Source organism: Strongyloides ratti, assembly GCF_001040885.1.
Source record: "Strongyloides ratti genome assembly S_ratti_ED321, chromosome : X".
Classification (NCBI taxonomy): domain Eukaryota; kingdom Metazoa; phylum Nematoda; class Chromadorea; order Rhabditida; family Strongyloididae; genus Strongyloides; species Strongyloides ratti.
Window position 1 is genome coordinate 469794 of NC_037309.1, and position 12355 is coordinate 482148.

The window sequence follows — 12355 nt, forward strand, 5'->3', positions numbered from 1 at the left end:
TTGATTAAAATAATATTTATTTTTCTTATAGTGATTATTAAGATTTCAAAAGTTTAGTATATTTTACAGTGGAATAGAAGGCATCAAAGTTTGGTATTTCAACTAAATGTATAAAAAATGTGTTGTAAAAACTTTGTGGATCTCTTTTGCTAATTTTAAGAAAATAGAATGCTTTATTTTAAAATATTGATAAAATAGAAGACCTGTTGTGTTTTTATGAGATATAGTTATTTAAATTAATACAAGTAAAAAAAAGATTAAGATTAATAATTTTTTTTTAAATTCGATAATAAATATTTTTAAAAGCCATATTTATAGTTAATATAGAACAATAAAGCTTAATTTTAATAGAAACTGATATATTCCATATTATTTATTTTTACACGAATTTTTGTGAAAACATTTGGAGTTATATTAACCTTTAAAATGTTAACTATTTTATTATGAAATTGTTTAGGATTATGAAATTAACCAATTGAACTAAATTATTAAATTCTATTCTTTATCTTAGATTAGAACATTATTTAATAAAAGGAGAGAATCAAAAAAAGGTAACATATTTTCGTTGTATTATTTTAAAAAATTTTCAGGATAATAATAAGATTGAAAATTGACTGTGCAATTACAATCAAATATTAAGTTCAATGTTTAAGATTTTTGTGGCTAAAAGAATGAAAACTTGTTGAAAAAGAAATTTTTCAACTGATAAATACTTTAAAATAGTCGGATTACAACACCCATGTAGAATTAGAGTTAAACTAAGGAGAAGAAATCCTTTTTTGACTTAAAATTTGGGCAATTCGTTAAATGTTCATCTTTCTACAACACAGTCAAATGTAGAAAGAATATGCAAATATTAAAGACTAGGATTGTTGCAACGGATGGTCTTGATGAATTTTTTTAGAATATGGAATTTAAAAGGAAAAAAATAAAAATGTAGATTAATTTATATATAGAAAATTTTTTTAAGATATCAGATTTTATTCTGGTATTACTCATTTTTGTTGTAATTATTTATCTTATTTTAGAATTTTTTTATATTTTGTGAATGATTTAAAGACTTCAAATCTTGCTATTTTAAAAATCAACATACTAGAAATAATAAATGGAATAAAGGATTTGTGAATTTATTTTGATGAAGTTAAAAACATAGGATGTTTTTTTGCTCTGAAAAAACTTGTTTACTAACTGTGGACCTTTGATGTTGTTTTTATGAAATATGTATGTTTCAAAGTACTAGGTGCAAAAATGTATGGGATCCTGATTTATTTGGTTATATTGTGTTAAAGGAATGTAAGTTTAAGAATGTTTTTGTTATTTCAGGTACACAGTTAATGAATGGTATATTTAAAAGTTGAAGTAAGGCAATGTATCCTAATGTGATTACATTATTGGGAAAGAACAATATGTATAAAGGAATCTACTATAGAAAGGATAATCTTAATATGGTTTATAAAATTTAATTTTTTTCATGGAATTATTTAACTTTTTGTAAGTTTGGAAGATCTATGTTACTTTATAAATATTTTTATAGGATTTTAACACTATAGTTAAAGTTGAAGATTTTTGTAATGCATATTTAAAAGATATTAAAATGATGAACATATGTATTCTTAAATGTTTATGCTTCAGTGACCTTTATTGGAAAAAGGTTTAGAGTTAATTTTACGTACTTGACTAAGCTTACATTACAAAAGGACTCAATTATTTTAAAATATAATGTAAGTTTAATGTAATTTTTTTTTCGATTGTACTATTTTTTTTCTATCAAATAAATGAATATTTTTTTAACATTTTTTTTTTTTTATTGTTTCTTTATGAAGTTACAGATAATGTCAGTGTTAAATAAAATGACTATAGATACATTTAAAAACTTTATGTTATCTGAAAACATATTATGTTTGGATTTATGAATTTGATTTTTTTTTAAATTCAAAACTTTTCTAGCACTTTATTAATGTTTGTTAATGGGTTTTCGATAAATAAATACTTGATAAAACTTTTTATTTTCTTGTATGGTTCTAGCATTTTTATAATGTTATTAATAAAATTTTTTTTTTTTATGAAATTATAATTATAAATATTTTATCAGTAAAATCTTTTTTGTTAAATTCAGTGAAGACAGTTTATATTCAACACAGTTAAAAAACAATACTTATTTTTTTTTTAATTAACAAAAACATAGATGTTCTCATAAGATTATGAGTAATAAAATGTAACTTAAGTTTTTCTTTTAATAAATATTTTTTATAATATATATTTATCATACCTCTTTTTTAGAATTATAATTTTTTTTAAGCATTTCCGATTTTTAATATCTTCTGTGAAAAAATAAACTTTACCACCAATGATTATAAAAAATTCTTCATTTTTAAAGATTTATTAAAATATCTTTTACAAATATTGTATTTATAAATAAAAGTTTTTTCTATGGTTATGTATAAGAATGTTTATATTTAATCTTTAGATATTTTATTAGTTTACTCCATTGAAGATGATTCAATGTATTCATTTATATATCTAATGATTATTTATTAATTGTAGCACTTAAAGACTGATTTAGTCTGTACCATTGAGTAATACAATACAGAAAATAAATATTTTAAGTATTCAACTAGTAAAATATAAAAAGATACTCTTAGAATTTATATGTTTTACACCTCTTTTTAATAATTAATTAATCTTTTTGATAAAAAAATCGTTAATTATAATGTTTTATTTTATATCAATAAAATTTTAAATGGATCATCTAATAAATAATTGAAGTTTGATATTTTTTTTGTGATAAATTTTTTTATATTCTATTGATAATGATTAAAACTGTGGAAATAATTGTCTGCTAAAAAACTGTTTGAATCACATTATTTTAGGATATAGTTTTATTGCTGTATCAAATAATATATGTAAACTTAATTTGTCAATTTTTAATTTGTGCTTAAAAGAAATATTATTACCAAATAAATAATTTGCAATTAGAATATTGACAATATTTTAATTATGCAACTTAAAAACATGTGCAGATTGAAGATAAGTAGCATAAATATTTTCATCTGATACTTTTATAACTATTGATAATTAAAAAATAAACTAAAATCCATTTCTATAATTTGACATAACATATTTAAGAATTTAAATTGAAATACTAATATACATAATTGATCATACTTTATCTTCTTTAAGATATATTAATGTTGAAAAAAAATCTAATTAAAAAAAATAATACATATAAAACACCATTACATATTATCTAAAATATCATTTTATTAATAAAAATATAAATATCATTTAAAAAAAATTATACCACCATATTCTTTAATAACACTTTTTACAACAATTTTTAATATATTTACATAAACAGTAACAAATAAAAAACTAAATTTATTATATAAATGAGTAGTAATAAATTTGTAATTTTGTTTATATATATCTTTATACGGAAAATTACCATAAAAAGAATATTTTTCAAAGATTCATTATTTTGAAGTGATTCTTATAAAACGTTATAAAAAGTTATTTTTGTTTATAAATATAATATTGTAATAGAAATTTGAAGATTAATGTTAATTTTTTTTAACATATTAGTTTTTTTTTTCATGTTTAATTTCAAAAAATTCTAATATTATAACAATAATTTAATTTTCTAAAAGTTTGTAATAATAACTTTTAAACTGTACTATTATTTTAAAATTTATTAATATACTGTTTTTTACTATTTTAAATAATTATTACATTCTAAATAAAGTTATTTTTTAAAATTTTAGTTTATTCCTAGTTTCATTTTGAAAATTACATATATTAAAAAAATTGTTTTTAACAAGGTATACATTGTAATTAGAATTTTAAAAATATACATGAAAAATATAAATTTGATACACATTATATTTATATTTTAGTAGTATAAAAAGACTAAGACTAAGAAAAATAAAAAATTATATAACGTTTTTTCAATGTATTAGGAGTTACCTAACTCCATCACAAAGTCATTAATAAATGTACTATTAATGAGAATAGGTATACAATATAAGCCTATAATAATAAAAATTAATAATTCAAAAAGTAAGTTAATTTAATTTTATTCTTTTATTAATTCTTTTTTTAGTTTTAAAAATATTAATTTAATAAGTGGACTTTCGTCCAATCAAAACAAATAATTTTTTGGTTTTGTTTTATTGACCATTTATATTACGGTCATAAATTTTAATTTTTTAAATATAATTTTAAATATAATTTTTTATAATATAATACAACAAAAACAAAACATATATCATTTATTATTATCATTTTATGAAAATTGTATTTTTTTTATTCTAATAAAATAAAATTTTTCTATTTATATTTTATTCTACTTTTAAAATAACATTAAATAACGTTTATTTAAAAAATAGTACAGATCTCTTTTAGATTCATTAAGTACTAAATTGATACAAATAAATATAGTATTTTAAATGTTTTAACAAAATTAATTTAATATATAGTAAATGGAGTATTTAATAGTTAATAAAAAAAAAAAAGTTTTCTACTTAAGGTATAATTCAAATAATGTTAGAATCACAGCACATCAAGATTTATGCTTCTGTAACTACATTTACTTGAGTTAAAGATTTATTCTTAAAAACTTTTTTGTTAACATATTTCTTATCATAACTTTATTCCTTAAATCCTTATAACTCTTGAACCTTTGATTTTCAAATATTGTTTTCTATACCCAAAATGTAGTACAGATCAAGAGCTTTCGAATAACTAGTAGATTGTTCGAAAATTCTAAAAAAAAAAAAACATTTAATTATATGATAAATTTAAAATAAAAGTTTTGCTATTAATAGAGTACAATTTGAGTAAAAAAAATTTTCCATTAAAATATTTCTTATCATAACTTTGTTCTTTGCCATCTTATAAGAATGAGAATGGTTTCTATGAATTCGGCGTAAAAAAAATGATCTAGAATGAATTTTTTTCAAAATTTAACAATTTTTATTATATATCCAGTGTTTTATGAAAAATGTAAATATATGTATATTGGATCATGGAGAACATTCTACAATTTAGTCCAAGTTGGAGTTTATCTTTCTGTTGATAAATTTAATGGGTGTTTAATTAAAAATGAATTTGGTAACTTTTATATCTTATTGAAGCATTTTTACAATTCAAATTAAAATGCCTAAATCCAGGAGATTTTGATTTTTATATGACAGATGTTACATTAATTCTTTAATCAACTATATATTCTGAATCTGAAAAGTATTAACTTATTTATAAAATGATTCTTTAAATATTTGTTAAATTTCCAAGTTTGAACGAAGAATTTTATAGACAGAAAGATAAAAAACTTATTCTTTATTCTCTTAAATATTATATTGTGGACAAAAAAAAGCATTCTAATTTTTTACTGATAAACAAAATGTTTGAAATACATTACAATCTAATCAAAAAAAGTTGCTTTTTTATTATCAAAAAAATATAGAAAACACTTTTTGAGTAACATTTTTTTTATATCTACATATATATAAGTATCGCCCATTGTTATACAAAAGCAGTATTTTATAAAATAACATTTTTGATTTTAAAATTATGATTAATTATAAAACTGAAGATTATTAAAATTTTTTGGTTGTATCAAAATATTCTTAGAAAATTTAAAATGAGTTTTTTTTTATGTAATGGTTCAATAATTGTTTTCTAAGTTTCCAATGATCAACAATTTTTTACACTGTCATTATGAATGCAAAATCAAAATAAATTGTCTTTGAAAAAAGCCAATTAGAAAACAATCTGTGTTAAGATATTCATAAACTAAATTATATATAAAACATTAACTAAAAAAGTTTGAATCATAATAACAGATATTAATATATATGCTGAATTCTTAAAATAAATATAAAAACATTACTTTTTAAACTGAACCAATAAAAACATAATTTTAAAATTTTATTAATTTATTTTTAACAAAAATTTTTTACAACGTTATTATTTTAAATAAATTTCTAGTTTAATTTATTCTAAACATTATTACTTTTTTAGCATTTTAAATAACATCAATTTTTTGATCAATTAAAAAAATAAATTAAATTAATATCTTTAGTAATATTTTTATTATTACCATTCCAATTTTTCATTACAATTGGAACACATCTTCTAAGCTTATTACATATATATTACTTGGTTATGAATTTATTTCATTATTAGACACCTTATATTCAAATTTTTACATCAATACGTTCATTAATATAATTTCATCAAATTTAAATATTAATATTTAATTATGATTATTTTTTGTTAATAATTTAAATTAATTGAATATAACATTCAAATTTTTATCTTTAAAATAATAATTTATAATGTTGCATTTTTAACCAAATAACAAACTACAATGTTCCGGGTTCTACATCACTTCACAACCACATGGCTGCTGTTTCAAATTATCACTTACTGTCAAGGAGCAATTCATTGGACTTTCTTCCCATCAGTTCCTGAGAATATTACTAAAAATACTTTTCCTGTTACTATTAAATCTACATATAGCTCCAAATCTGACATTATTCTAATAAAATGTCCTGATTATGATTACAAACATAGTAATGAAAATGATAAATTTACAGAGAATAAAAAACTGACAAATTTTGGTGTATCATTTGAAGGAACCACTCATATTTTTATTTGGACACCACTGTCATATAATGCAACAACATATAGTATAATCACTTGTGGAGAAGTTGCTATAAAACGTGATGAAGAAAATCATATGCATAAAAATTGGAAGTTTAAATACAATTGGCAGTCTCAACCAAAACCATTAGAAATAGCAAAGAGAGAAAAAATATCAAAAACACTTCCTTCACATAATAATTGTAGCAACGATCCAACTAAAATTGTTAAATTTACCAAAGATAAACAAGGCAATATGAAACGTCTCAATATAAATAATGGTGAATTAAAGGAAGCAGATGAAATACCTCATGCCAATAAATTGTATTACTATTTTGTTGTACCTGATGATAATTCTATTCTGGAACATGTACCTCCTTGTGCAATTATAAAAGCAGTTAATGATAAACCAGAAATAAAAATTAATGGTCAAGAACATCCAGTATCTCCTAAGAATAGCAAAATTCATGTTCTTAAAAGAAAAACAATGACGGAAGTTTTCAATATAAAACTTCACTTGATGTCTCCAGATGCTCCTGATTTTTATAAAGGTGAAAAAATTTTAATGAAAGAAATGAGATACACAGAATCAAGTATTAAAGATATACCAAATACTGATGAAATGATAATGGACAGCCTTACTTTAAATCAATTTAAAATACTGAAGTTTAGTTACAACTATCCAACAATTGAAAATGATAACGTTGTAGAAAAAATATATTATTTTGGACCAATGAAGGATGATTATAAATTTCCAAATCAGGACGTATTATATCTGGCAAATGAAACGTCCATTCAACCAAATTGTACCATTAATGGAATCACTTATGGATATTTTGAATCTGTTACTTATGAAAATAAAACTATTAAATTAAATGAATTTATTAATAATGAAAAAGATAATTTTAAACGTTATGGAGATTATATTATTTTAAAAAATAATAAAACCAACATGATATCTTTAATGTGCCGTTATATTACTCCAACTGGAACTGTTACATTAACTCAAACATTTATAAAAGGAAAAAAAGTATTTATGGGAAAAAATGAAAAAGGTGAAGATTTATATAAAATTTTATCACAAACTGATGGATCAGAATATGAAAAAAAAATGGCTGATAAAAAAAAGGAAATGGAATCTATGAAAAAATCTTTTATTGATAAATTAATTGATTATATTGGTATTGGTGGTACATATGGACTTATTGGTGGTATATCTCTATTTATTATTATTATAATAATAATTATTATTTTATTATGTTATTTCAAATCAATTAAACCACGTCTTATCAGAAAAAAAATTCAAAAAACTTATCCCAATATATTTGAATTATGGAATGATATATCAAAACAAAAATTAGAAAAATATTCACAAATTGGTGTTAAAAGAGATTATGTTGCTGATCGTGAACAATGCCATGATTATAAAAAGACATGTGAAGGTTTTGAAGAAATATTTACTGACACAACTTCCTTATTTAATAATGAATTAGTTAAATGTTATAAAGATATTAATGGAGCAATAACTGCCTATTATATTGATAAAATATCACCTCAAAAAAAATATATCATTTCTGATGGACCATCAAATAATAATATTAATTATTTTTGGGAACTGTTGTATCGTGAAAATGTTAAAGTTATTGTGGCATTTATTGATATTGAAGATGACTATGTAAATTATTGGCCAAAAAAATCTTCTCAAAAATATGGTAATATTAATGTTGAATTTATTAAAAATTTGTCTGCTAATGATATTTCACATTTATCTATTTATCATTTTCAAATGACTGTTGATGTTGGTAAACCAAAAGAAATAACATTATTTCATATTAATAATTGGAAAGAACATGAATTACCTAAAACTGATTTATATATTACAAAATTATATGATGTTATTTCTTCATATTCAGGCAATAATATTACACTTATTCATTCATCAAAACAACCTGATTCACGTTCATATATTTACCTATACTTTTCTTGTGTCTATGAAGTTATGAAAGAAAAAAAGAATATATCTAATCCTATGGAAATTATTAAAGATATTCGTGAAAATTTTTATGGTGGTAGTATTTCTGCTATTGAATATGCATTTATTATCAAGTCACTTATATCATATTTTATGGAAAAAAATGTGCTTCTTGATTTAATTAATCATGGTTTAGAATTTAATGAGCAATATAAAAAATATAAATACAAGTATGATTCACGTATTATTTATAAGAATGAAAAAGTTAAATATTTTATCAGATTTGTTAATATGATTGATCGTGGAAAATTAAGATATCTTTATGATAAATTTATCATAACAAAAAAAATTGATAAAAAATATATTACCAAAAAATGTTCTCGTTTTTATGCTATACTTCAAACTCCTAACAAAACCAAAATACGCCATCCAGAACTACCATGTTATGATAAGCATTCAATAAATATTGGTGGAAAAGAATGTAAGCATATTGATAGATTTATTAATGCTAATGAAATGATTTATAAATATGGTAATGGTAAAGAAAGAAAAATTATCATGTGTCAGGTATGCTTATATTTATTTTTAAACTTTTATTTATTTCTTTTTTTTTCTAGGCACCTGTAAGAGCAACTGTTGATGATACATATGATATGTTTTATAGATATCGTGTTAAAGTTGTTATTTTACTTGTAAGTAAAGAAGAAATTGATGTTTTAGATAAATGTCATTTCAAATCATATCCTGATAATAATAAATTTGTTCAATCAGCTAATTATGTTCTTATAAATAGAACTAGTATTAGTGATAAAAATAGTTGCTTTTATGAACATGATTGTGAGCTTCAACATATAGCCACAAAAAAAACATTACTTCTAAAATTAATTCAATATATGGATTGGCCTAATAAAAGTAAATTTTAACATTTAATTATATTTTATTATTATATATTTTTTTTAGATATACCTGTTGATAGAAAAACATTATATGGATTATATAAAAGAGCTGTTGAATTATGTAAAAATGATTATTTGGTAATACAGTGTAGTTCAGGTGTTGGAAGATCTGGTACACTTGCAATGATCATCCACATGATTGATACAATCGACAAGGAAAACCCATTTGATCCCTTCAAAAGTTTGGACTTTATAAGGCAACATCGTTTTAAAGGAGTCCAAACAATAAGTCAATTTTTCCTTGCTCTTTGTATTCTTTATCAACATTTTAAAGATGAAATTAAATTTGTTGATCGAAAATTATATGATCAATTTATGGAATTGACACAAATTGTCTTTGATGGAGAAAAATTAAGTTATTGCTAAAATTTAATTTTCTACTACTTCTTTTTATATATATAATATAAATATAATTATTTGTTTTGTCATGCGAATATATAATAATAAACTTTATAATAACACATTTTTTCTATTTTAAATACATTTTTATTTATAATAATTATAATAACTTTAAAAAAAAACAACTTCTTTATTTAAAATAAATATTTTAAAAAAAAAGTAACAATACTCTATATACAAAGATATGATATAAAATTAAATATAGTTTTATTTTTTTATCATTATAATATTTTTACATTTCTTTTCAATATATAATAAAATTTTAATTATCATATTTATATGATATCATAATAGATATAATATATACAAAAATAAATCACATTTTTTTTTAGTTATTTTTTATTATTATTAATTTTAAAAATTAACTTTTTATATTAATTAATTAGAAATTATAACTCATAACAAATGCTATTTTTCTTTAAAATATTTTTTTTTGCAATATTAGTGTATAAATTTCCATTATCACTATTACCTTTTTATATTAAAGTGAAAAATAAATATACTTTAAAATATAGATTTACAAAGTCCATCAATTATAATTCCTTACACTTAATATTATTCTAAATTGCATCAAATTATGTTCAACTCCAAAAATGATTCTAACTAGAAGTTATCTTATTACTTAAATCAAAGATATCTCTTGTAAAACTATTTCTAACATATAACACCTTATTATATAATATTGTAATTAACAAAAAATATTATCATTATTTAAATTAAAAGATAACATTTTTTCCATTGTCAGTATTAATAAAATTATATAGATATTATTTCTTATAAATATTTTATGGTTTTACCAGTTTATTATGATAGTAAATTTACTAAATCTGTAGAACAAAAACTTTTGGGAGAAAAAGATAGTATTGAAAAGGTTTTGTTGATGAAATTTGAAAATTTCTAATAAATCATTTTTGGCTTAAATTTTATTTAATATTTTTATTTTCTAAAATTGAACAAAACAAAATTGTCTTTAATTACATTGCTAATAAACTTTCTTTTTTGCTGAAAACTATACATTGCTTGAAATTTAAATGTAATCTTTTTGTTAATTTTAACTTATTCTTTATCATTAATCTTATTTTTTATGACAAATATAATTATATTATGTACATTTAAATCATGAAAAAACATTCTACAATTTATTTCAAGTTGAAGTCTATTTTTTCTAACAATAATATTAATAATTGTTTATTTGTTAACAAGTTTTTGTAGATTTAATTTTTATTAAAGCATTCTTACAATTCAAATAAAAATATTTTTAAATTCAGAAATATTTTATATTTAACATCACATATATTACATTAATTAATTTTTGAATCAATTTTTTATTAGGTCATTTGAAAAGTTTTGAGCCTCACTATGATGGAGTTAATATTTTTCCCTAATAATACCGCCATTATTTGACGTTATCCCCCTCAAGCTTAATGCTTTTTTTCCATCTAGATTCCATAGCTTCTTTACCCTTTTTGAAGCAATTTTCTTCAAAGCCTTCAAAATAGCTATCTACGGTCTTTTGAAGCTTTTTAAGTGATGAAAATCGCTTTCAACTTAGAAATTTTTTTAATCTAGAGAACAAATAAAAGACAGATGAAGCTAAGTCTAAAAAATTAGGTGGATTTGGCAATAATTTGTATCTCAAACTTGAGATTTTTGATAAAAAAGTCAAGCACGTATGAGCATGTGCATTGTCCTGATGAAAAATGATTTTTTTTTGTTCAATCTAGGTCTTTTTTAACGAATCTTTTGATCCAACTGGTCTAAAAGATTAGAATAATATTCTCCAGTTATATTCTGATTATTTGGAAAAAAATCTATTAGAAGAATCTCTTTGAAATCCCAAAAATTGAAGCCATAATTTTTTTGCTTCAAAACGTTGACTTAACCTCCTTCGAAGGTGGAAAATTAGGGTTTTTCCATTCTTTTGACTATTTTTTTTGTCTCAGGATTGTTGTAGAGAATCCACATTTTATCTTTAATTAAAAATTTTTTAATGAAATTCCTTTTATCTTTCAAAAAAAGCTCCAAAATTTTCTTTGAAATTTGAACTCTGGTGCTTTTTTTATCGATTTTCAGTGAATGCGGCACCCATATTGCGGACATTATTTTCATCTCTAATTCTTCAATTTTTATATAATATTTTTATACCACAGAAATCTCCATCTTCTCAGCTATCTCCTTGACTAATAATTTTTTATCATACATTATCATTTCGTGGACTTTTTTAATGATTTCTTTGGTCGTTGCATTTTTTAGGCGAAACTGCGTGGATCATCTTCTAAGCTTGTTTTTTCATGATTGAATTCAGATATCCATATCCTAATAGTGCCATTAGAAAGAGAATCTTCTTCTGATACGTTTAGCATGTTTTTGAAGATTTCTGTGGCTT

At 20.9% G+C, this 12355-nt stretch overlaps 1 protein-coding gene across 1 annotated transcript; it reads left to right on the forward strand.

Annotated features, from left to right (window-relative positions):
- Nucleotides 1–6367: 6367 nt before the first annotated feature.
- SRAE_X000009400 (Protein-tyrosine phosphatase, receptor/non-receptor type domain and Protein-tyrosine/Dual specificity phosphatase domain and Protein-tyrosine phosphatase, catalytic domain-containing protein) lies at nt 6368–9936 on the forward strand (the record flags this gene model as incomplete). Its single annotated transcript, XM_024644395.1, has 3 exons — nt 6368–9181; nt 9232–9526; nt 9575–9936. The coding sequence occupies 3 exons, from the start codon at nt 6368–6370 to the stop codon at nt 9934–9936; spliced, it is 3471 nt and encodes a 1156-aa protein (XP_024509959.1).
- Nucleotides 9937–12355: the final 2419 nt, after the last annotated feature.